The sequence below is a fragment of the Ascaphus truei genome, chromosome 1, assembly GCF_040206685.1.
Source record: "Ascaphus truei isolate aAscTru1 chromosome 1, aAscTru1.hap1, whole genome shotgun sequence".
Taxonomy (NCBI): domain Eukaryota; kingdom Metazoa; phylum Chordata; class Amphibia; order Anura; family Ascaphidae; genus Ascaphus; species Ascaphus truei.
In genome coordinates this window covers 493410589-493436470 of record NC_134483.1, presented here as the reverse complement: position 1 = coordinate 493436470, position 25882 = coordinate 493410589, and the positions used below count along the sequence as shown (strand labels likewise).

The 25882-nt window shown below is 42.0% G+C and overlaps 1 protein-coding gene across 10 annotated transcripts in view; it reads left to right on the top strand.

Annotated features, from left to right (window-relative positions):
* SLIT2 (slit guidance ligand 2) overlaps positions 1 to 25882 on the top strand; it is a 297113-nt gene that overhangs the window by 177091 nt on the left and 94140 nt on the right. For all 10 annotated transcript variants that reach the window (XM_075568739.1, XM_075568766.1, XM_075568749.1 and 7 more), the window contains exon 5: positions 14828 to 14899. In XM_075568739.1, coding sequence (XP_075424854.1) covers positions 14828 to 14899 — 72 coding nt within the window. The remainder of the gene's footprint in view (positions 1 to 14827; positions 14900 to 25882) is intronic.

The window sequence follows — 25882 nt, the reverse complement described above, 5'->3', positions numbered from 1 at the left end:
CTTTTTTTAATTTTTTTTTATTTTATTTCAAGACTAATTTACTTGAAGAGTTGGTTATTTTGTGCCATGTGGAAGTAGCAGGTCTAAAAGGAGCTACAGTTGTGCTTAAAGCATGTGTTTATTGCTCAGTCTATTGACAAAGTGTGAGAAGAAATGTTTCTAATGCAGAGCAGTGGCTTCTGTGCTACAGCTGCCAATTAGGATATTAAGAAAGGCAAATGGTGGCTTTGAAAGCAGCAAAACATGTGAAATCTTATGGGGTTAAAAATAATAATAATAATCAGTTCAGTTGTATTAGATGATAGTGATTTATTTTATTATCCAACTCGAAATAAAACACAAACTCAGGCGCTTACTGTAAAGAGAAATACAGGGGGAGGATGGCAGAACACAATACCTCAAGCAATATTACCGTGTGTGATGAAAACTCGAAATGCCTTTTTTTTAAAATGGGTTTTAAAGCATCCTTTGATTTCTATAGCAGGCTTTAGCCCACCTCCTCGGCAGTGCAAGATCTTTGCAACACTTTACTGTTTGTGATAATTTGTTGCCAATGTTCCCATCAGTTTGAGCTGTAAACTGTAACATTAAATAATGGTACCTTAGTAATATATGGATACATTGTAGCTACTGAGTTACACCGACTGAAGGCTTGATTGAAACTGAAAGGCGTCCATTATGTTAGGCACACAATCCGGATTTTGACGGATTTATAACCGGAGCACCAAACGATTGCCAGCTTAGATCCAAATGTAGAATTAAACATTGTCACATGCTTTACATATACAAATAAGAAAAGAAAGAAGAAAAGTGTGGGGGGGGGGAGGGAGAGTAGTGTTGCTGCTTGAATACCATAGTCTCCATTTTACCAGGGACAGTGCTACAAAAACCGAACCATTTCAAAGAGGTCCACTAACAATCTGCAGTACCTTTTTAGAGAACCGCTGCCACTGACACGGTAAAAAGTGGCCATTTATAGCGGGGCTGCAAAATGGACGCTTGTACATATACACTGCTGGATCTGTGCTGCTGTGATGAGAGTAAATATTCAGAGAATGATTAAAGCCCAAATCCTCCCACAACCCCCCAAATATATTTATTTTCTTACCTGACCTGGAGCTTCCCGCGGAGTTGATCCGTAGTTCACTAGTCTACAGTACATTTCTTTAGAGTTCTGTAAGGTGTCTGAGAAATGTTGTTTATTTGGAGGGAATCTCTGATGTGATCCATATGATTATTGATGAAATAATTTATAATTAATTTTGGAATACCACAATTACCGCAGATTGCTTGCATTTCATTGCTATGAGAGCTTCTATAACAAATATATATATTGTATTTTCTGTGAAATGTGTTCTCTTCCAGTTCAGAATGAAGCCTTTTTTTGTTATTATATGTAAATAGCTATTAAACGCATCTTAAATTGTGAAACAGTGATTACAGTGGCAGTGAATGTGTTATATGGGTAAGTGCTCTCACATTATTCCACCTCTATTGCATAACATTTTGAGCGATTTGAACCAATAAGCAAACCCTGACTGCAAATCAGTTAATAACAACCACACTGATTGATGTAGAGATATTTTTCCAAGTGAATATACGTATAAAGATAACAAAAATGGGTGGGTGACGTGTATATTGTAATTCTGATATTTTATTGTTACTGAAGGCATCTACATTTTTTTTTGAGTTGATTATAATGTCATCAGAACAAAGCATACAGTATTTTGTTCACATCTAATTTTATGCAATGCACTTGTAACAAATTGATTTAAGTGCACTTTTGGAGGCAGAGCAGGACAGCATTGATTTTGTGGTCAATGGATTGACTTCCATGACAGGACTGAGGTTTGAATATTTTTTTTTTTTTAATGCTAACAAGCAAACATAATCTTATTCAGATGGGAAATGATTGATGTAGCCTTACTTTAATGCACTACACATACAGTATTACACTAGATGCAGAATCGCACTCAGATTCCCTATTGCGCTCTGAAATATACTTGAGTTTTTATCATTATACTGTATCTGGCTTTTATCCATGTTAAGAGGGGGAGTAAAATGTGGCTGCAAGATTTCTGTTTTAATAATTGGGGCGTCTGTATATTTCTGTGTGTGTGTGCATGTATATATGGATTTGTGTGTGTGTGTGTGTGTGTGTATAGACATGTCTGTAAGTGTGTGAGCATATATATATAGAAAAAGGTCTCGTTGGGGATCGATCCCCGATCAATCTATTTGTTTGATCATATTTGAGAGTGCTGCTTCCAGTTACTCTATATTTACTCTCTGATGTCCGTGCACCTCAACAAACACTTAGTCAAGGAGGGCTGACCTCCACATATTTACACACATGCACATATGTATATACTCTGTGCCCAGGACACACTTGAAAACGAGAGGTAACTCTCAATGTATTACTTCCTGGTAAAATATTTTATAAATAAAATAAATAAATAATATATGTGTGTTTGTGTGTGTGTGTATATATATATATATATACAGTATATATACAGTATATATATATATATATATATATATATATATATATATATATATATATATATGTGTGTGTGTGTGTGTGTGTGTGTGTGTGTGTGTGTATATATACACAAACAAGAAAAAATACCTGCAACAAACTGTTAATTAAACCGGATACTATAATCAGGGGACAACGTCAAAGTATAAAAGTAAATACCCCATAAGTTCACACCGGCCGGTGTCTCAGGGGTTAAAGTGAAAACACTTTTGTTCACTGGAAACTATGTGATTAGTTCTTATATTGTATATTCCACCAGTGCAGCATATTATATTATTAGACTTATTGTCAGATCTGCATTGTCGCTGATTATACACCATAGTAAGACAGTTCAGATAGTAAAGGTTTGCCTCAGGTTATTTTAAATTCCATGTCGTGTCTTTGTTTTTGTGAAGTTGCTTTAATACATTTTATATTTTTGGATATGCTAGAGTGCATATTTTGGGCTTCTGTTTGATATTTTACACACACACACACACACACACACACACACACACACACACACACACACACACACACACACACACACACACACACACACACACACACACACACACACACACACACACACACACACACACACACACACACCTTAGTTAACACACACACACACATCTTAGTTAACACACACACACATCTTAGTTAACACACACACACACACACACACCTTAGTTAACACACACACACACCTTAGTTAACACACACACACACCTTAGTTAACACACACACACACACCTTAGTTAACACACACACACACACCTTAGTTAACACACACACACACCTTAGTTAAGTTATGGTGGGTAAAAAAAGTGACAAAAAGCATATAGCAAATGGAAATATTCCTGTATGTGCTGGGTGATAAAGGTGAAAGGCGGGGTTGCAGACCTGTCTAAGACATGCAAATGAGCATACAGGAATATTTCCATTTGCTATATATATGCGTGTGTGTGTGTGTGTGTGTGTGTATAACTATATAGATATATATGTGTGTGTGTGTGTGTATGTATATATGTGTGTGTGTGTGTGTATGTATGTATGTATATATATATATATATATATATATATATAAATATATATATATATATACACACACACACACACACAAAAGAAAAAGCACGCTATTGGACTATTGGAGAAAGTCCCGGTGAATAAAAATAGCAAAAAGATTAATACCAGATATATATATTGGTGTGTGTGGTACATGCGCACACACGCACACACAACATCTCGAAGTCTGTTTGCTAAAACGTTTTCTTTTTATACATGAGGCTATGGCTTGTGTTTTGTGTCATTAAATTGAGGTGGTGCAGGAAAAAGACCAATAGCCAGTAATTCAACCCAATTCTTTTTTTCTCACTACATCAACAAATAATATATTTTAGCTGTGGATGAGACAATAAGGATGTGGCATTAGCGAGAAGGGGTTAGTGGTTACAGTATAATTCACATGCATAATGCATTGCATATTTCATTCAATTTACTAATGGAAATTTGCATTCTCAAATGTTATACTTTATTTCAACTTGTCAGTTAGGCAAAATAAAACTGTGATTTATGCTTGGCTTTCATTAATACCCAATATAATCAATTATTAGCTGTTGAATAGGAAAGTAGACTCTTATATTAGTTTGTTAAGCATTTTGCTGCTGTAGAATAAAATAAAACATTTCTTTTTTAACCAGGGTATGTGCAAAATACCAGTTTCCAAGCATCAAAATAATATTTCACCCAGATTCTCACATATGCAGCTTTGCTGTTCAAAAAAAAGTGGATTCCATGCTCGTCTGTGACATCTAATAGGGAAATTAAATTTCTGATACAAACCAGATGATACCAGGTTTTATAAAGCCTGCTTCAATGATCACAGACAAAAACAAAGTTCCCTCTTTAAAAGTGAGTTATTTTATTATGTTTATATTTTCATGTATTTCTATAACAATGCAAAGTTCTTTGTGTGCCGTTCTGATATGGAGAATATTCAGTAAAGATTACATTTCCTATGTGATCATCCCTGTGAGAATATGCAGATGCCGATGACGTCATTAAGGTTGTATCTCACGTCACCAGCTAGAAGCTGGAGCTTTTACAAACCCACGGCTTCATCCTTTTGTTCTTATCGGTGTTAGAATGAGATACAGGTCTATTTATTCAACACTTGTGATGTGTATCTCAATTCAGAAAAAAGACTTTCACATGACGGTAACTCTATTTGACAAACCTAAAGATGACTGATGTATCACCTCTTCCCTACTGCTGAGAGAAACTGCAGGCGTTATGTACTATGGCTTGCAGGGGTCTAAGTCTCCTCTCCTGGGGAGCCTGGGGTGAATAGGTGCAGCGCCTCCACCCGTGAGGATTCCAGCGTTGGCGGGATAGTTCCTCACGAGAACCGATATACCTATACTGTATACCTCCCAATGAATCACACTTACAACTGGGTATAATAAATGCTTTACTGGGCCCCCCAGAAATGCACAACCGATAACAATATCACACAGTGGAAACAATATTCAATAGAATAGGGGTGCTTGTTTCCCCACAACCCTTAGGGTGCCCTTGGCACCTAGAACCGGTGTCCATAAAACCTCCCTTGTCCCAAATGTATATGTGAGTGCAGCGCTACCCTCCCCTTGTATCGTTGGTGCACCTGGTACCGGCCTGTAACCAGGGGATGCTGTTAGTAGAATGGTGGTTGTCAGGTCCCGTGGCGCGGGGTCTCCAACATCAATTGCCTCACGTCCAGGCCGCCAAGCGGTGCTGCGTCTAGCCGGAGTAACACACGGCTCAGTCGGGTGTCCTGCTCTGCTGCAGAGGCATTAATACGGGGTTATCCCTATACTGGGGCGATTCCTCACACACATCCCCTACCATGAGGGGGCTTCCTGAGGCCTAGGGGGTAACATCTGGCCTAGTCCAGGAAGCTAACTGCTCCCTGGACACTACCACCTCCCTCCACAGCTCCCTCAGCACTGACTCGCCTACCGGCGGTGCCAACCACAACATGGCCGCCACATAGCCCATACCTAACACGCGGCGCCAACAACAAGATGGCCGCCGCAACTTTCCCCGATCCTCCTGAGCCACCGAACTGGCTCCCTACGGAGGTAAGAGGGGAAGTACCCTGCTACACTGAATACAGCTGCTAAATTGTTGCAAGGTGCTGCCAGCATTGATGCATATACCAAATGCTACATATAGCATCAATTCAGTGGTAAAGACACATTTTACAGAGTTTGATCAATAGATTTGATCACATCTGGCAATGGTAAATGCAGCAAACATTTTAGTTAAAAAAAGACATATGTTTCAAAGAGACCTCACTTATCATCATTTTAACTCAAACAATCAATGCATATATTAATGTCTCTCGTTTTAAACGATTATTATTTTGTTACTAGATTACACTGACGTTGAGTTGTCTGTGACTATAAAATTAGACTTGCATGGAAAGAGATAAGTCTCAAATGCATAATGTTAAAAACGCGCTTCAGTATAGAGTTAGGTCCGGAAATAATTGGACACTGACACAATTTTCATAATTTTGGCTCTGTACGCCACCACAATGGATTTGAAATGAAACAACCGAGATACAATAGAAGTGCAGACTTTCAGCTTTAATTCAAGGGGTTGAACAAAAATATCGTATGAAACGTTTAGGAATTGCAACCATTTTCATACACAGTCCCCTTATTTCAGGGCCTCAAATGTAATTGGACAAATTAACACAATCATAAATACATTTTTCATTTTTAATACTTTGTCGAGAATCCTTTGCAGGCAATGACTGCTTGAAGTCTGGAACGCATGGACATCACCAAACGCTGGGTTTCCTCCTTTGTGATGCTTTGCCAGGCCTTTAATGCAGCTGTCTTCAGTTGTTGTTTGTTTGTAGGTCTTTCTGACTTAAGTTTTGTCTTCAGCAAGTGAAATGCATGCTCGATCGTGTTGAGATCAGGTGATTGACTCGGCCATTGCAGAATATTCCACTTCTTTGCCTTAAAAAACTCCTGGGTTGCTTTCGCAATATGTTTTGGGTCATTGTCCATCTGTAAAGTGAAGCGCTGTCCAATCAACTTCGCTGAATTTGGCTGAATCTGAGCAGACAATATATCCCTATACACTTCAGAATTTATCCGGCTGCTTCTGTCTTCTGTCACATCATCAATAAACACTAGTGACCCAGTGCCATTGTAAGCCATGCATGCCCATGCCATCAAACTGCCTCCACAGTGTTTTACAGATGATGTGGTAAGCTTCGGATCATGAGCCGTTCCATGCCTTCTCCATACTTTTTTCTTCCCATCATTCTAGTACAGGTTGATCTTAGTTTCACCTGTCCAAAGAATGCTGTTCCAGTACTGGGCTGGCTTTTTTAGATATTGTTTGGCAAAGTCTAATCTGGCCTTTCTATTCTTGAGGCTTATGAATGGTTTGCACCTTGTGGTGAACCCTCTGTATTTGCTCTCGTGAAGTCTTCTCTTTTTTGGTAGACTTGGATAATGATAAGCCTACCTCCTGGAGAGTGTTCTTCACTTGGCTGGATGTTGTGAAGGGGTTTTTCTTTAAAATGGAAAGGATCCTACAATCACCCACCACCACGTCCAGGCCTTTTTGTGTTGCAAAGCCCACAGTGGCGTTCTTTTTTTTCTCAGAATGTACCAAACTGTTGATTTGGCCACTCCTAATGTTCCTGCTATCTCTCTGATGGATTTTCTTTTTTTTTGCAGCCTAAGGATGCCCTGTTTCACTTGCATTGAGAGCTCCTTTTACCGCATGTTGTGGGTTCACAGCAACAGCTTCCAAATGCGAATGCCACACCTGTAATCAACTCCAGACCTTTTACCTGCTTAATTGATGCTGAAATAACGAAGGAATAGCCCACACCTGTCCATGAAACAGCTTTTGAGTCAATTGTCCAATTACTTTTGGTCCCTTGAAAAAGAGGGGGCTACATATTAAAGAGATATAATTCCTAAACCCTTCCTCCAATTTGGACGTGAATACCCTCAAATTAAAGCTGATAGACTGCACTTTAAGCCCATATTCATTATTTAACTGTAACTTTAATTTATTTTGGTACACCGCCGAAATAACAAAACTTGTATCAGTGTCCAATTATTTCCAGACCTAACTGTATATAAAGAGACAAAAAAATAACGCTAACATACAGTATATACTTCTCCAAAAAGAAAGTACATTTATCCCCTGGTGTTACGTAGATGTGGTATTTTCAGTACATTCAACACTCATGTATTAAATATTTTAAGTGATTTTCTTCATTCTTGGGCCTCGAGTTGTAGGACTCTTATTCTTTACACTTTTCCTTGTCTGCTTTTCTGTAGATTTTTTAGCATGTGTGTATACACATGTATATAATGTGTATAATATATATGTGTGTGTGTGTGGCACCTTTTCCCCCCACCCTAAGTGAGATCATATAGCTACCGGTGTATTCTGGTGCTGGTACATACCTGTTTAGTGCAACAGATGGCCTGAGATCTCCGCGATGGTGTAGTAGGGAGACATCAGGACAGGTTCTCAGTGATGGTTCTTTGGTCAGCGCAGCACCTCCAGCCCAGGAGGATCCTGGTGCAGTCAGGGTGAACCTCATAGGCAACTCTTCCTAGTGTTCACACTCCAGACATCCCACCAGAGAGGGTATAACTGGAGTTTATTAGGTTCAGTACATCATTACAGGTTCCATAACATGGCATAACAGTACTTAAGACCGGTCAGTAACAGTCAGCGTGACATCAGCGTGCAGTCACGTCGCCATCACTTGCTCTATAAGAGCAGCCTAAGTGTACGTTGCGGCCTACCTGCCACACTTTCATTAAATAGCAGGCTCAGTCTTTCCTCAAATGCCTACGGCTGCTGGTCTGTACCTTCATACAATCTACTATGGCTGCTCGCACCCACTCATTCCGGTAAATTTCGGCTGATCGCATTAAGGATTCAGGAAGGTAGGGATAATCGTACCCTTCCTGTCTAAACGTTTGGACCAGGACCCTATCAGCACGACTACTCTTAGTCAAATTATGCCTGTAGGCTTTACCTGGCAACACCCAGTAAACTGGTCCCTCCCATAGATGCTCACAACTGATTCCTCCTTCCCAGGTGGAGAGTAAAGGCCTGCCTCCATTTTGGCGCAACGTTCCGGCATAATTTCTGCCTCCTTCTCAGCAGAGAATTGGCCTTCCTCCCACCAGTGATCAGTTTGGTAACCCCTTTCCAGCACAAACTTGGTCCGTTTTAGATGTGGCACATAACCCCTATATAATGAATCCCACCACGGTAGGGGTTCCGCCCCTCCAGACACTTTAGCCATCACAAGTGGGGAAGTGGACACGGTTATTACCGGGGAAACAGTTAGAGGAGACCGGGGACAGTATCGGTTGTCATAGTCAGCTCCTCGTGGACTGAGGTCAGGGCTGTGGGAATGGTCAGAACGGGGCGATGAGGCAGAACTGGGCGAGTCCAGCACTTCAATGTCTCGTTCTGCGGGGTATTTAGAGTTCCGTACCCCAACTTGGGCGGCAGCCAGAGAGGTCGTCCATATTAGGGCCTGCAACTGTCCGTGCCCGGGAGCGGGAACAGCTGCAGCCGGAGGCTTGGCAATGCCTCCCATGCCCCGGATGGCAGAGGATGCCTCCCATGCCCCGGATGGCACCAAGTGCGTGGTGGGACGTGCCTGTCCAGGCGACTGCTCGCCTCTAAGGCGCATATCATAGCGGGAACTGACTGGAGCACAGAAGGGGACTCACACCGGCCAGTGTGGACTCGGGTACATCTGCTGTTAAGATTTCTTCCACAGGGCGATGTCAGTTCCCATGGCTCCAACAGAGCCCGCTCCGTAGTCCATGCTTTTTGAACTCCGGCTCTGTTAGGGAGTCCAGGGGTTAAACTCCCTTTACAGGGCTGGAAACTGCACTGGTGTCGGGTTTCCTACCTGAACTGGAAGGTAATTAAATTCCTGAACAGGTAAAAAAACGGCAGAAAATGAGAACATGTCACTGTCCCTGTTTGGAGACTTTGAGCAGATCACAGAGCTCTCACCATGCAGGGACCCAGGCTGGTTGACCATAAGATTTTGCCTGGCAACCGCTAGGAACCCACAGCCTCACCAAGCAGAGAAGCCTGTACCAGAGAAGGGCAAAAGGACACATTGGGAGCAGCAGACGCCGGACCAGCATCAATCAGATAAGACTGTATACATTGTTCCCTTGCCTTATAGTTCTATATAATATTGTTTCATATGTTTTAAAGCTGGGAACCAGTTTAGTTGGCCAGTTGTAGTTAGAAAGGGCCACAGTAAGGTTGAGTTAGTCTCCTGAAAGGAGTAGGTGTTTATTTTATGGTTTTGTGTTTTGCCTTAAAGGGGCAGCAGACCTACTGTTTAGTTGCTGTTTTTGTGGCCAATAAAATCACTCAAGTTTGGTTTGCCCTAAAAAGTGCATGTGTGGAATCTGATCTGACCTCGCCTGCAGGCCGCTCTGTCACAGGCTCCCATAGCGTATTTCGGAATCGACCAGGTGCCGGAGCAGTGTCCAGAAATCGGGCTGGTAGGTCTCGGATGGCTGTCCAGCCATATTCTTGGAGAAACCCGTTGATATCGAGAAGTTCCCCAGTGTGCAGCAGGGTATTGGAAGTCTCCGCTTCAGGTTCCAGGAGGCGGAGGTACGCTGCTTTAGATTCAGAGCACCGGGAAGTGGATCCCTGTGCAGGTCCCACCTGTTCACACAACGGGCAGACCAAACGGAGAGAAATCTCCCCATCATGGGGAAGTAATAGCAGACCTCCTGGGAGTGAGTGCCTTGCTTCTCATCCATCATCGCAGCTATCTGAGAGGGAGCGGGTAGGCATGTGTCTGTTCAGCAATGCTACCACGTGTGACTGTGGCTAAATCCGCACATCTGCGGCTCGGTAGTAGGTAGACACACTCTCAGCTCCTCCCTCGGTAATTCAGTGGTACGGCTGCAGAGAACAGGGTGCGGCAAACACAGATAATTCTGCCAGGAGGGCGTGGCTAGGCTTCACGCCAAGCCCAGAGATTTGCAGATAGTCTTGCAACTTTGCGCAAGCTGCCATGCAGTCTCCCGTTTTCGGGAGACATCCGTTTCAATAAATCATATTTCAGCCTGCTTTTTTTTCTGTCCTTTTCCAGAAAATCTGTAACATGAATATAGTGCAGGGGTGGGCAACTCCAGTCCTCAAGGGACACCAACAGGACAGGTTTTCAGGATAACCCTGCTTCAGCACAGCACATTGAGCCACCGGTACTGAAGCTGGGATATCGTGAAAACCTGTCCTGTTGGTGGCCCTTGAGGACTGGATTTGCCCACCCCTGATATAGCTAGCTGAATCATTATTTGCTTTCGCATACTGTTTGGCCAAAAAGGTTTCCCATTTTATATTCCATTGAATCGAGGCATACCTCCTTTCCTGAAAATTGGACTGCATCAGCTCTTAGTACTTCCCATCACTATTTCAGCATTTTATTTTTCCCTTAAAAGATATCAGGACACATTAGTCATTAGCCATTAGTCAGGGCTTTTCAAAGAAGTGGATGGCACTGGAGATTTACGATGCCACTGGCAGACTGTTAGGAAGGTTAAACCATGGGGGGAAATAAAATTACTGCTAATTAAATTTGCAAGCAGGTTGTCATCCACAATAGATGTATTGCTTGTGCGTGGAAGATGGTATATCCCTACTAGACCCAAACTAGCCACACAAAGAGAAATCTTCCAGGCTCGCTTGTCTTTTACATAATTAAGGTTCTGTCCTTTTCTTAGAAAGCTGATGCAGCATTTAGGGAACAGATCTGCACAAGTCTATAAATAACATGTCACTATAGCAAAGACATTATTGTAATGACTACATTCAGTATCCACTAACCTTTATTGTCTGTTAGTTCTAAAGAAACAAGGGTCCAGCTTATTAGAACATTTGGCTTTCTGGTTTATACTACACTGCTCTAAAACACACTACTGTACAACATATGGTAACTTTTCTATTACACAATATATAGAAAGATGTATTTCTGTGCTCCACTTAGTTTCCATATGTTCTATTGAGAATGATTGCACTAATTATGCCACTGCCTGTCACAAGCTAGGTGAGGATATTATGGCAAATTGTCAAATTAATGGATTCAATTTTTTGGAATGTAAATGCATTATAAGTTGAATTTCTGTAGCACAGCCTTTCAGCAATTATTCTTCATAGTTTTCCTATTTAGTTGAAAGTGCATGGTGCAGTCGTACTCCTGGTCATATGCATTACTAATTTGTCAGCATTGCTTTTGTTTGGTCAGCTGCCCTAATTGATCAAATGTGGCTTTTCCAGTTTCTTTTTTAAATCTTTTTTTTATTATTATTATTATATATATATATTTTTTAAAACTGGCACCACGATTTGTATGGATTCATTCTGCATGTGTGTTTGTAGCTCTGTAATAATCGTTTAATTATGTTTATGTGAATATGGCAGTGATGCAATATCATACATTTCTTTGAAGGTCAATTGTAGCAAAAAGGGAAATGCTAAAATGCTTAAACTCTGAGCAGGGACTGAACAGGAGCAGAAAGGTACATATTTAGCAGTATAGTCAGACAGTGTACATACCAGGGGTGGCAAACTCCAGTCCTCAAGGGCCACCAACAGGTCAGGTTTTAAGGATATCCTTGATTGAGCCACCTGTGCTGAAGCAGGGATATCCTGAAAGCCTGACCTGTTGGTGGCCCTTGAGGACTGAAGTTTGCCACCCCTGGTATGTACACTGTCTAACAATGAAACGGGCGTAATCACGGCTGGAGAATGAATGGAATTCCTGCAGTTATCCCGTTCCTGGCTGCGGAGACAGCAATACATTCCAAAGCATCTGTAGTGATCTATTGTTCTATCCTCTGATATCGATGACTCCATATTGAGTGCTGTCCTCGTTTTGTGTATTCAAATATCTAGCGACTAATACAGCTCAACCCCGTTATAACGCGAATCCTTTACAACGCGAATCCGCTTATAACGCGATGCAAGCGTGTCTCCCAATTTTCGTATTTATGAATACTTTACAACACGATTATAGTTATCTTAAAGACTTTATTGTACAATGCATACAATTATACATTATTTCTAACGCGATCCGCTGATAGCGCAAGTGATTCTTTGGACCCCAAGCACAGCGTTATAAGGGGGTTGAGCTGTATTGTGTGTTTGAAATGCATAAATGCAGCATTTAGTACAACATCTGCATACCAGCTACACTCGGCATATAACAATTATTATGTCCACGGACTCTAAATATGGAAAGTTGTCATAAATGGCTGCCAAAGATTCCCCCCCCCCGGTGTTTTTGATTAACATTTGCATTGTATTACGATGTGGTCGTAAATTAATCAGTGCTGTATGTACACTACTCGTATACGGGCCTCATGGATTTTTTTTTTTTCCATCTGAAGGAAGCTTGTAAATCAAGTTGGCGTAACAATCGCTGAAGGTTGTTATTTCTTTCAGTCATGGGATTGATCATCAACCCAGGATGGTGGTTATGAATTTGGGAAATGACTTTAATGCGCCCGGCGAGTGAAATGTTTGCTGGTTCTTCACTGTACCAGAAAAATGGTCGTCGGATTCGATCAGTATTTCCCGGCTATTAACATCATAAGATAATATTGAATGTCGGCTCGGATTTAGGATGAATATTTATTTTTTTCCTTATGAATGAATTGTATTCTTGAAATAGGCCACTTTACATTATTAAAACAGCCTACTTGTTTGTTTTTTCATTACGATGTATTTATTTATGGACAGAATTTGATCCAGTGCGTTCTCCAGAGCGGAACCGCGCTTATTTTCGCTCCCGGTTGAACCCCCTGCATCCCGAGATACGTGCCGACTTATTTGTCTGGTGTTTTCTCTCACGTGAGAGAAATTAAAATGGCTGTAAAAACGGTGCGGCTTATGGAGTCCAATAGGGAGTCGCAGTGTCATTGGGGGGATAACTGTGTGGCTTCCTATTGGACGACCGTGGCGGCCATCTTTAAATTTTAAGGATGAACACCTTTAACTAAACCAGTAAATATCTCAGGAACTGTGGGGGGGAGAGGGGGGAGTTCCCTTGAGCTAAAAATAATGGGATTTTGCCCTGGAAGATACCCTGGTACAAATTCTGTTTTTTTTTTTTTTTTTTTAAATCAATATATTAAATGGGCAGAATTGCCGCTGTAAGTTGTGTGGTCGGAAGAAATTAAAACTTTGTAATATCTTTATAACATTGGGTGGGCAACTCCAGTCCTCAAGGGCCACCGACAGGTCAGGTTTTAGGATATCCCTGCTTCAGCACAGGTGGCTCTGATTGAGCCAGCTGTGCTGAAGAAGTCGAAGGCTGAGCCATTGATTGAACCACCTGTGTTGAGGAAGGGATATCCTGAAAACCTGACCTGTTGGCAGTCCTTGATGACTGGAGTTACCAACCCCTGCTTTAGAACTACAGAGGGATGTTGAAAAAACATATACATAAAAATACAACGGTGTCCATTTTTATATATGAATAACTTAATAACCCTGCTTTTCTTGTAGAAGAAAGCAATGCTTTTTAAAGGAAATGTTGTTTTAGAGGTGGATTTATTACATTTAATTCCAGTTTGCCTACACGCTTCGAAAAAGTCTTCAATGTCTTTAGACCTTCTTATGACGTTGTGACCCAATTTAAGTAAAGAGATATTTGAGAAACAAGCGTCAGCTGTAAAAAAAAAAACGACTAAACTATTTTTCCGGTCAGGGATTCATTGTGTCTGTATAATGATATACGTACAAGTCTGTGCGCCCCATCACGGATCTGTAAAAGGAAATGCTGGTATACACACACAGTATACCTACTGCATATACTGCATACTGCATATACCGAATCTATTTAACAAAAACGTTTGGCATTACTGTACAGGAGAACGGCCGAGGCACGATATTCAAATTGTAATGGAGCGCTGTGACAGTCGCACACACAAAGTTAATGAATATAGAAAAGCAGATGGACACAGCACAAGAACATCATTTAGATATCCCCAGGAAGTGTGTTTTTTTTGCGTTTTGTTTGTCAACCCTTCTTTTCTTTTTCTCTCCAAAATGCCAAGTGCTGCTCCATGCTTCTTAAGATACGTGTGTGTATTTGTGTAATATTATTTATTGATATATTTGGTATTTTATTTGGGTTTATTTTTTTTATCAAAAAGCAAGATTGGTGGCTGAAATTCACCTGTGTTATCTCTCTCTTTTTTTCTATATATATAGTGACCTCAGTGAAAACCAGATCCAAGCAGTCCCAAGAAAGGCATTTCGTGGAGCGGTGGATATTAAAAATCTGTAAGTATTTTCCTGCAGAGCTGTCTAGTTTGGGGGTTTATGACATTGGGTGATGCAGTGCATACCTTCAAACCGCAAAACTCAGTTATAATGTTTTATGTGCTCCAACAATATATTGGCCTGTTTCACAAACGTAAGCCAGAAGTTTTATACAGGAAAGCTGTAAAATCATTTTTTACATGTGCTGTACATAATGACCTATTTCTAGCCTTAGCATCCTATATTTAATAGGGAATTTTAAGAGACGTGGTAAAGGTTTTAGCCATTTATAAGTAAAATAAATTGCATTATTTTTATTTTTTTTCCCCCTGCTGCACAAAATGGCTATAGAAGGAACACGCTGCCCGAGGCACAGTTTCTGATATCGGTTTTAAATTAACTGCTTTGCAAACATTTCTGGAAGTGTAGGGGTTAAAGAAAAATCATCTAAGATGTTCTTGGTGCCCAAATATTGCCAGCCTCCCAATAGATTTAAAGCAGCAGTCCCACTCAGCAGGCAAAGGCTGCTGTAACTAAGTTGGATGGTCTTTCTTAATTTATTGTATCTGTAAATGCTCAGCGATGTGCAGAAAGAACACTGCATGTTCCAAAGGTTGCACCGTTCATAGATATGTCGGGGGGTGTTGTTAAAGTAAACTAACGCATTACAATTGTCTAACACTGAAGAAGTTAGGAAAGGGAAATTAGCCACTTGGATCAATTACTGATTTAACTTGGCAGCCTAATAAAAAGAGAAGGTCATTAATATGCAGACCATATGCTTTCAAAACAAGGATGCTACCTGCCAAAAAAATGCTAAGAAAGTGAAATATATGTGGTGATGTGTGGTGTTACCCCCTTTGTCTGTTTGTTTTACATGGCAGCCTGTCACAAAGAAATAAGACGTTTCTTTTGTTGGTAAGGGCACGGGTTGCCAACTCCAGCCCTCCAACAAGGTCAGGTTTTCACGATATCCCTGCTTCAGCACAGGTGGTTCAGTCATTCTGACTGAGCCCCTGATTGAACCACCTGTGCTGAAGCAGGGATGTTCTGAAAACCGGACCTGTTGGCGGCCCTTGAGGACTGGAGTTGGCCACCCCCTGCACGAGGGCAAAGCTACAGAAATAAGCGTGTAGCATCTGTCTTCATCATTATTCTTTAACTAACACGAAAGCAATGTGTCCTAAAGTTAGACACAATCTCACGTGTAGATATGCACACAAGAAAAAGAATATACGTGATATATTGATCCATTTATAATCCTTATCCACTTCCTGACTGCCGTTGCACACGCGGTTCAATCATTTTTACTTATAGCATTTCTGCCTGGCTATCGGACTCATAATGATTGAGTAAATATCTGCTGCTCTTGGCCATGATGATTCTTTACCAGTGCTATGAGATATGTTGAAATAGGCTATTTGATTTACCTTTATCTATCCATTATACTACTGCTATTCCATCAAATGGGAGAGTGTATTAGATGCCTAAAGCAGCTCCTTCAACACTGAGAAGAATCCTCTGTAAAATGTGTTTCCTATGTTGGATAACGTTGAACCAATGGCTGTGACATGCTAAGCTTGGGTGCCTTTTATTTTTAATACAAGTCTATAAATATTCATCATTATTTTGTTTGTTAGCCGAGTCATGGGAGGTACTCCATTTTTGTTAGCTACTCCCTTGCGTGTGGTGTCCAGAGATGTGCAAAGTTTTTGCCCACACCTTCAAACTTTGGGAGATTTGTACATTTTTTTTGATTAGCCAGAAATCAAATAAAAATCCCCACACCTTGAAAAATATATGTATATATGTGTGTATATAATATCTATATCTATATATATATATAGTACACATTGACTCCTATACCTCCCAAAACACTCATCTGTACAACGTGTGGGGAGACAACTGTGAAGACAACTGGGCAATATCCACATTTAAATATGTAAATTGTCATTTTGATTTTAATATTCCCTAGGTACAATGGCGATAAAGTTTGTGAACCACTTAGGATTTTCACATATTTCACACCTAAAATGAGATCTTACTATAAGTCCTAACAAATGATTAAACATTCAATATCTATGTGTGAAAAAGTATGTGAACCTTTAGATTCAGTACCTGGTTGCACCCCCTTGAGCAGCAATGACTTCAACTGAGCGTTTTCTGTACCTGCTGGTCAGGTTCTCACATTGGTTTCCTCCTTACAGAACTGCTTCACTCAGTGTCATTTATGGGCTTCTTTGCATGGACAGCTTTAGGTCCTGTCACAACATTTAAATGGGGTTTAGGTCTGGACTTTGACTAGGCCATACTAAAACGTGGAATTTCTTCTTCTGCAGCCATTATTTTGTAGATCTGATGGCAAGCGTCCAGATCATGAGGCAGGAAAGTAGCCACAAACATCACACTCCCACCACCATTGTTCTGACTCATGCACACTGTGGCTAATGAGACAGCTCATCTCAATCCAAACAAGTGGAGACCTCTTGTATTCTGAAATGTTTATTGGGGGAAACAAAACAGAAATAAAAAGGGAAAAATGTACTCAGGAAATACACACTAGGGGATGGGGACATGTGACACAGAGATAGGGATAGTAATGGGAATGGAATAGGAATAGGTAAACAAACAAAGGCTTCTCACTGGGGACAGTGCTCCTGAGAGGCACAGTCTGAAAGGACAGGATATGACACAGTCAAAGAGGAAAAAGAGGATAGGACTGAACAAAAAGTCATGGGGAGGAAGAGCAGCCCAAGTCAGAGACGGTAGAAGGGTAGGTTGCCAGGGCAACAGCATGAAACCAGGAAGTGCTTGAACAAACCATGCACAACCATGCTTTACAGTTGGAATAAGGTTCTGTTCGAATGTAGTTTTGCTTTTTCGGCAAACATAACGTTTCTCATTGAGGCCAAAAAGTTCTACCTTTGACTCCTCTGTCCAGAGAACATTGTTCGAGAAGTCTTGTGAATCATCTTTGTGCTCTTTGTTGAACTTCAGATAGGCAGCAATGTTCTTTTCAGAGAGCAGTGGTTTCCTTCTGGCTATCCTTCCATAAACACCATTCTTGTTCATTCATTTTCAGTCTTTTTCTGATAGCAGAGTCATGAACACTCACATTTGCCAAGGTGACAGTGGCCTACAGATCCTTGGATGTTACTCTGGAGTTCTTTGTTTATTTATTTATAAAACGTTTTACTAGGAAGTAATACATTGAGAATAACCTCTCGTTTTCAAGTATGTCCTGGGCATAGAGTTATGATGACAAATAATACATGGTTACAAATACATAGTTACATAAGTGAACAGGGTATACATTATATACAAGACATTGCATGCAGTTAGAGATAATATATATTATAGGCTTATGTGACAGTTACAGACCAGATTAAAATGTGAGACAGCTTTAGTTTTGAAAGAACTTAGACTGGCGGTGGCTGTGAGAGTCTCAGGTAGGTTGTTCCAGTTTTGGGGTGCACGGTAAGAGAAGGAGGAGCGGCCAGATACTTTGCTGAACCTTGGGACCATGAACAGTCTTTTGGAGTCAGATCTCAGATAAGTGCTGCATGTGGTAGGGGTGAGGAGCTTGTTCAGGTATACAGGTAGCTTGCCCAGGAAGTATTTGAAGGCAAGACAGGAAAGGTGAGCTTTGCGCCTAGACTCAAGTGATGACCAATCTAGTTATTTGAGGATTTCGCAGTGATGTGTGTTGTAGTTACATTGGAGAACAAAACGGCATATTGAATTGTAGAGGATATCAAGTTTGCTAACCTTAGGTTTGGGGTGCCGAGCCATATACTATGTCTCCATAGTCAATAATTGGCATTAGCATCTGCTGTGCAATACGCATTCTGACCAGCAGACTTAGGGAGGACTTGTTCCTGTAAAGTACACCTAGTTTGGCATAGGTTTTGGATGTCAGGCTATCAATGGGCATCCCAAATATTAAATGGGATGCACTTCCTGGTTGATTTGCCAGTTTGTTCTTGGAGAGATTTTGGTAGGACGACCACTCCTGGGTAGACTGACTGTGGTCTTCAACTTTCTCCATTTGTCTGACAGTGGATTGGTGGAGTCCCAAATCCTAAGGAAATATTTTTGTAACATTTTCTAGACGGGTGAGCATGAATAACCACTTTTCTGATGTCCTCAGAGATTTCTTTTGATTGTGGCATGACGTGTTTCCACACACCTGTATGGTGGAGACCAAACTCACAACGTTTCTGATATTTATATAGGGTGAGGCCTCCCAAAATCAAACTTGAAGATTTACCTAATTATTTAAACAGCCAATTGTAATTATCCCCTTTAATTTAGCTGATAAAACCAGGATTTCACTTACCTTTTCACATACCCCGACTTAATTGTTTGTCTAATTTATACATAATTTTGTTTCAAAGGACATGGAATTGGTTATTACTGTATGAACCCTATTGAATATTTAAGAAAAGACTGGTTTTGATTCAATAAGTTATCATGGAAAAACTATGGAATTTCCATAATTATCATTGGGGTTCACAAACTTTTTCTTGCCACTGTATATCAGGTGTGTTCACAGGTATCTCTCCACATGTTGTATAAAGCAGGGGTGCGCAAACTGGGGGGCGCAAGATTTTTCTGGGAGGCATAGCGGTTGCAGAGGCCCCGCGCTCTTCCCCAAGGCATTTAAATTAAATGCCGGGGGATCGCGTGAGGCCTCTGCAACTCAACTTACCGGGATTCTGTTGGCTTCAGGACTCATCTCCATGCCAACGCGACATCAAATGACGCTGCGGGTCACGTGGCATGACGTCACATGACCACTCAGCGTCATTTGACACAGCACCAAGGTAAGGAGGGGGGGGGGGGGCGCAAGCAGCAGAGGAGGCAAGGCAGGGGGGCAGCAATAAAAGTTTTGTGCTTTTTGGAGGTATATAAGTCAATGAAGTTAAATAAAATAGGACTTTCTTTCTCCCTCTCCCCAGTTTCAGACAAATGTTTAGAAAGTTTGAGCGATACATAAGCGAAGCTAATAATTGCATATGTGTATATCTGTAGTGGTGTCACTGCATGTTGAGCAGAAACTTATGCAGGCAAAATGTTTTACCTATTCCTGCCCCTTCTCATATTACCCTACGAGCTAATTTGGGTTATCCCTTTAACAATGTAGTAGTTGATCCAGACACTGTTATTATATATATTCCATTGTGATCAGTGGCGGATTAAACATTTTGCCGTCCATATGCACTTACCTTTTTGCCGCCCGGGCCACCGCCTCCTGCAGCGCCGCCCCCCTCATGCAGCGACGCCGCAGTGTCACGCTGCGACGTCGTGCTGCGTTATCTCTCATCTGTTTTTAGGTCCCGCTTCACATGGGCCAATAGGAAGCCGTAAGGGATGACGTGGCGGCTCCCTATTGGCCCGCATGACCGTTAAACAGACATTTTCCGTACCCAACCGGGGCTGCTACCGGAAATTCCTTTACAGATAAGTAGCAGGGGGGCCCTTGGCTGAAATAATGCAGGTGTGCTATGGAGACCCCCTGCTTTCCACCATGTCTTCCCCCCGCCCCCAACCCCCCAAAACAGAGAGAGTTCTGCCGAGTGCTGGTGCAGTCCGGGCATAACATCAGCACCAGCCACGGCTACCCGCTGCCGCTTGTGGTTAGTGCCTGTCCCCCTCATTGTGGCTTAGTAATCATTTTTGCTGTGCTAAACATCTCACGTAAATGTCTTTCAGACAAATTTGATTTATGGTGTAGGCCAGGGGAGCACAATTCCCCTGCGCTCCCCTGGCGGCTGTCCCCTCTCCACGCCCACCCCCCTCCCATACCTTGACTCAGAAGATCTGGCGTCATGATGCTGCGTTGCCATGGCGACGCATCATCAGAAGATGTCTGAACCAAGGTGAGAGAGTTGCAGAGGCCTTCGCCGCTTCCCCAGCATTTAATTTAAATGCCTCCGGGAAGTGCGCGGGGTCTCTGTAACCCCCACTCCCACCACAGATAATCTCGCGCCCCCTGGTTTGCGCACCCCTGGTGTCATAGAAGCTAGTGCCAGTTGAGTATCCTCGTGGGGGAGAGTTCTGGCATTTTTATGTAATTATTGTGTATTGTGATTTCAGTATTAATATTAATTTTGTTGTTTTTTTTGTATTGTGCCATTTTTCATATATTTTTAATATATTAAGTATCCTTTGATTTCTATAGCAGGCTTTAGCTACCCTAGCAGTGCAAGATCTGTGTAACACTTTCCTGTTTGTGATCATTTGTTGCTAATATTCCCAGCAGTTTAAGCTGTAAACTGTAACAATAGATAATGTTACCCTGTAATATAAGAATACATTGTAGCTGCTGAGTTACACTGACTGAAGGCTTGATTTGAAACTGAAATTCAACCATTTAGTAAACCCTGGGAAGCAGGATTGTGCCGATCGATCATGGGAGAACGAGTCGACCGGCAGCTTAGTTAGTTTGGTTTTCCATAAAGGAAATCAAATGCTGCATATATTAAAACAAAACAAAAAAATATGTAAGCTGCTTGGCTTGCCTCTTCAATACTTTTGTTATAAAGCTGCACTTTTCTTACATGTGGTGAAAAACAATCTAGCAAACGGGTAAATACTTGCGTCGGAATCGTAGTTGTTGATTTCCTTCACTTGTAAGAAAAACGCACACAAACCACGGAGAAAACATTATTATATTATACGTAGTCTAGAGGTAAAATTGTAAATGTTTTCCAGTATTCTTTCACACCATCACAAATCCCCCCCACTTTAATGGATTTCTGGATATAGAGAAGCTGGGCTTCTTCACACACAAAACACGGACACGTCGTTGGTGAAGAAGCTGTGAGCATAACATTTCTGTAAAAGTGGATGTATCTTCAAGAAATTGCAGCCTGTTGCAGCTGACAGGTGGGGGAATTATATTATCACCATATTGCGTAGCATCATAGGCAATTGGAGACTCCGTGTTACAATTATGCTAAACTTATACCAATCACCTGAGTACCTTTTTGCCTAAAGACTAATTGTAAAATGGTACCTAAATGATGATATTGCTTGATCCAGGGACCTTTATCAAGGCCCGTCGTGGCTGTTATCTGCATGCAATGTCATAAAAAGTGTTTGAAGCTGAAGTGGCGGTTTTCAGGGTAATTGAACCAGTAAATTCTTAATGGCGCCATATCATTTAGTTAATGTAATGCACTTTAGGCAATCAAAGAGAGTGAGAACATAAAGGCCTCGAGTGATCAACTCATCACAGTTACAAAAATCCAATGTATTTTAGATAAGCACATACCATTCACTCAATGGTAAAAAATATATATAAACTGTATATATTAAAACTGTCATTTTCAATTATATATACTTTTAGTTTTACATCTTAATCACACACTTCATTGTGAAATGTTTTACTAGTTTCCTGTGTTGGAGAAATAATGATATACGTTTGTTTGCAGGGATTCTAGAATAATGACCATGGTGATTATCTAGGAATTACTGTTTGTGTTCTCAGTTATAACTTTACAAAGGCAAACTCTATTCTCCCGACAAAGCAGTTAGTATTACTGTATGCACTATTCATTCTGGTCCTTTTATGAGTTAGGCTTTTAGTGCTTTTACTTTATTGCAACGCTCTGAATGGAACCCCACCTTAATAATAACTTTATTTCATATCGTGCTTTTCTCCCAATGGGACCCAAACCGCTTCACAATTCCAATATATTGCACTGGGATTTTGTTTTGCTTACAGACGTTCCCTGTCCAGATGATCTTGCAATCCATGTTAAGGCTGAGGACCCGCTGCGGTCGGCCGTGCGTGCCCGCCACCAGCCCCTTACCTCCAGTCTGGCTGTCCCCGCTGCCTCCTTCCGACGTGTCTCACTACGTGCTGTGACGTGTCAGCCGGCCAGAGCTACAAGGCTCTGGTGTTTTGCAGCGGCGACGTGTCACGTGGTCTTGCAGTGAGCCAATGAGGAGGGGAGGAGAGGAGCTGTCTGGAGCTACGGGAGGGAGGCTTCTGGTCCCTTGACTGTGCTGCATTCGTACAAATGAACTCTGCAGCACCAACAGAGGAAGCCCGCCTGCTCCCTCCCAGGCCGGGGAAAGATTCTCTCCTCATTAGGCTGCTCAGCTTGTCGGCCCCGGGAGGAGAGGCAGCAGCAGATGCACGGGGGCATGGGGGGGGAGGGAACCCCTGGCACTGAAAGTGTGATGCCCCCCCACACTTCATTGCCGCGCCCACCCAACCCGTTTTGGCTACGGCCCCGCTCAGAAAAAAGTTTCCTGCAGATAGCGGTGCAGTGAGTTGCACGCGCCGCCGGCAAGCAAGACGGCCATGCGAACGCGTGCAGCGGGTCCTTGGCCTTATGGTGCCCACGGCACAGGGAGTGACTTGCCCAAGGTCACAAGGAGCTGACACAGGTTCTCTCCTGCTTCAATCTCCAATGCCATTACTCACTGAGCCGCTCCTTCAGCCCTTGAATAGCAGCGGTAACATTGGCTATCATCGTGATCTACTTTAATAACATTTGATCATCCACTTAACCCCATTTTCTTCACTGTTCTCGTTTTGTTCAGCTATCTCATTGGTGGTAGTGTGGGTGCTAATGCGCACGCCAACAGAAGGAAAAACCAGAGCCTAAAATATCAGCTTTGCTAAAAAAAAATAATAACATCTACAGTAAACGAAATGACCGACATGCTTTACAGTAACTGGTAAAAGGGAGAGAGATCTGCCTTTAAGATTATCTTGACTGCTTTCTCCACCGGGAGAGCTTTCCTTTTCCAGAATGATTTAGAAGAAGCTGTGTCAGCACTGATTTATATATCGACAGCTAAGGATAATAAGATATGGGCAAACATACAGCTCACCCTTTTACGGATTAACCTACAGACTGCATTAGGCAAATTTGATGGCATTAAAAGATTTTGCCAATTTGTCTGGAAGCAATTCCTCTCCTGCGCTGTATTAGGAGTAACATTTCATGCCGCTGTGCAATTTAAATGGCTTTGATGGATCGTCCGAGAGGTTAAAGTATTGTAGTGTACAGCTATATTATCACTTTAATAAAAAGGCAATTTACTTAATTGCTTGGCAAAATTCGTCTGCAAAATTGGAGAGCTTTTCTAGCACGATGCTTGTTTCCTAATTCCAGTGAATACAGCGGTAGTGATACGTAGCTGGAAACATATGCAGCTATATGCATTATCTTCAATCAATCCATAGTCATTATTTTGTTTAAAAAAAAAAAATACAGGATCTCTGTCTAGTCATCTTCTCATTCACAATACTGTGTGTGAGCTTTGGCACAGGTTTTGCTGAATTTTAAAGCGGCCGTCCTCATTTTTTCCCCTAAATGTACCTGCAACAGTGACCCACCCCTGTAACCAGGTCCCATGATCTCTGAGGACCCCACTATTCCCAATATATGAGAAGGTTTTTTTGTGCCTGGGTGAGACATAAAAAAAACTACTAATATGGCCGCCGGGTCAGGACGCTATCTCCTATTGGCTGCCGGAGCATTGCCATATTGTGTCTTTGACCATCGATAAAACTGATTGTATCTCAGGAACTGGGAATCATCTGAGGGAATCACAAATTCAAGTAATGTTACTTTTTTACATTTATAGTAATACCCTCCTTCTAACGGACTGTTGCTTTGAAGCAGGGGTGCTCAACTCCAGTCCTCAATTACCCCTCCAATAGGTCAGGTTTTACGGATATCCCTGCTTCAGCACAAGTGGCTCCGTCTTCGACGGAGCCACCTGTGCTGAAGCTGGGATATCCTTTAAACCTGACTTGTTGGGGGATATTGAGGACTGGAGTTGAGCACCCCTGCTTTAAAGCAGGGGTGCGCAAACTGGGGGGCACAACATTTTCTGGGGTGGTGTGAGGGGGCTTACAGAGGCCCTGCGTTCTTCCCCAAAACATTTAAATTAAATGCCGGGGGTCCACCAGAGCTCATCCGTACCACCCCCTCAACCCCCAGTTCCCCAGATACTTTGAGGGTGATTGAAGCTTTCTAAGGAAGACAATCTGGCATTTAATTGCATTTCATAAGGGTAAGCGGACTGTGCAAGGAATGCCACGCACTTTCAGCGCCAACCAATATATCGCATAAAAATATCATTGGATTATCATTTTGTTAGCGCCCTATTGTCATACAGATGAAGCCAAAGATATTGCCACACATGGCGCGCTCCTGCGGGAGGGAATAGTGAGAGAGCCCGTCCCCCTGCTCACACATAACTGATTCAAACCAATGGGTGTATCTCCGGCTGGCGTGTTGTGAATGTCCCGCTGCAGCGCGCCACAAGTTAAAATAATGTACGTGGTATGTCGCGAGAGCTGGCACGGAATAAGACATTTGGTCACTGCCATTACGCCGCACCTCACCCTGCCGCTGGCCGCTACTAAGGTAAATGTTATTGCTGTTGAGGTCAGGGGATTAATTTAAGAGGTTTTAGCACTTGGGGTAGGGGATTAATTTTAGCGGTTAGGGCAAGGGGTTAATTTAAGGGGTTTTAGTGGTTAGAGTAGGGGGTGCATTTAAGGGATTTTAGTGGTTAGGTTAGGGGTTAATTTCATGGGTTTTCACAGTTAGGGTAGGGGATTTTAGGGTAAAGGACTTGTCTTAGCGGCGAAGTGGCCGGCAGCAGAAGCTCGTGCCGGCGGGTGAGTCATGGCGAAGCGGCGGAGCCGGCATACCTGGGTCCCTTGTGACGTACCATGTACTGTACGTCATGCCTATACCGCTCATTTTGTAGTGCTCCATCAAAGAGGTGGAGAAATACAGTCCGCAAATTAATTGAGGAGATGCAAATCCGGTGGGTAAAAAGATAAAATACCCAGCAGGGTAAAGAAACAGTGCCCACTAATTATTACATTTTTTATTTTATCACCGAAGAGAATATACAAAACATTACATGTTAAGTAGTATTTGTCGACATATTTAGTTCTAGAGCAGATCATGTATTAGTTCTGCAACAGATGGTTTTTGAACTGTAAGGGCTCACTACCTA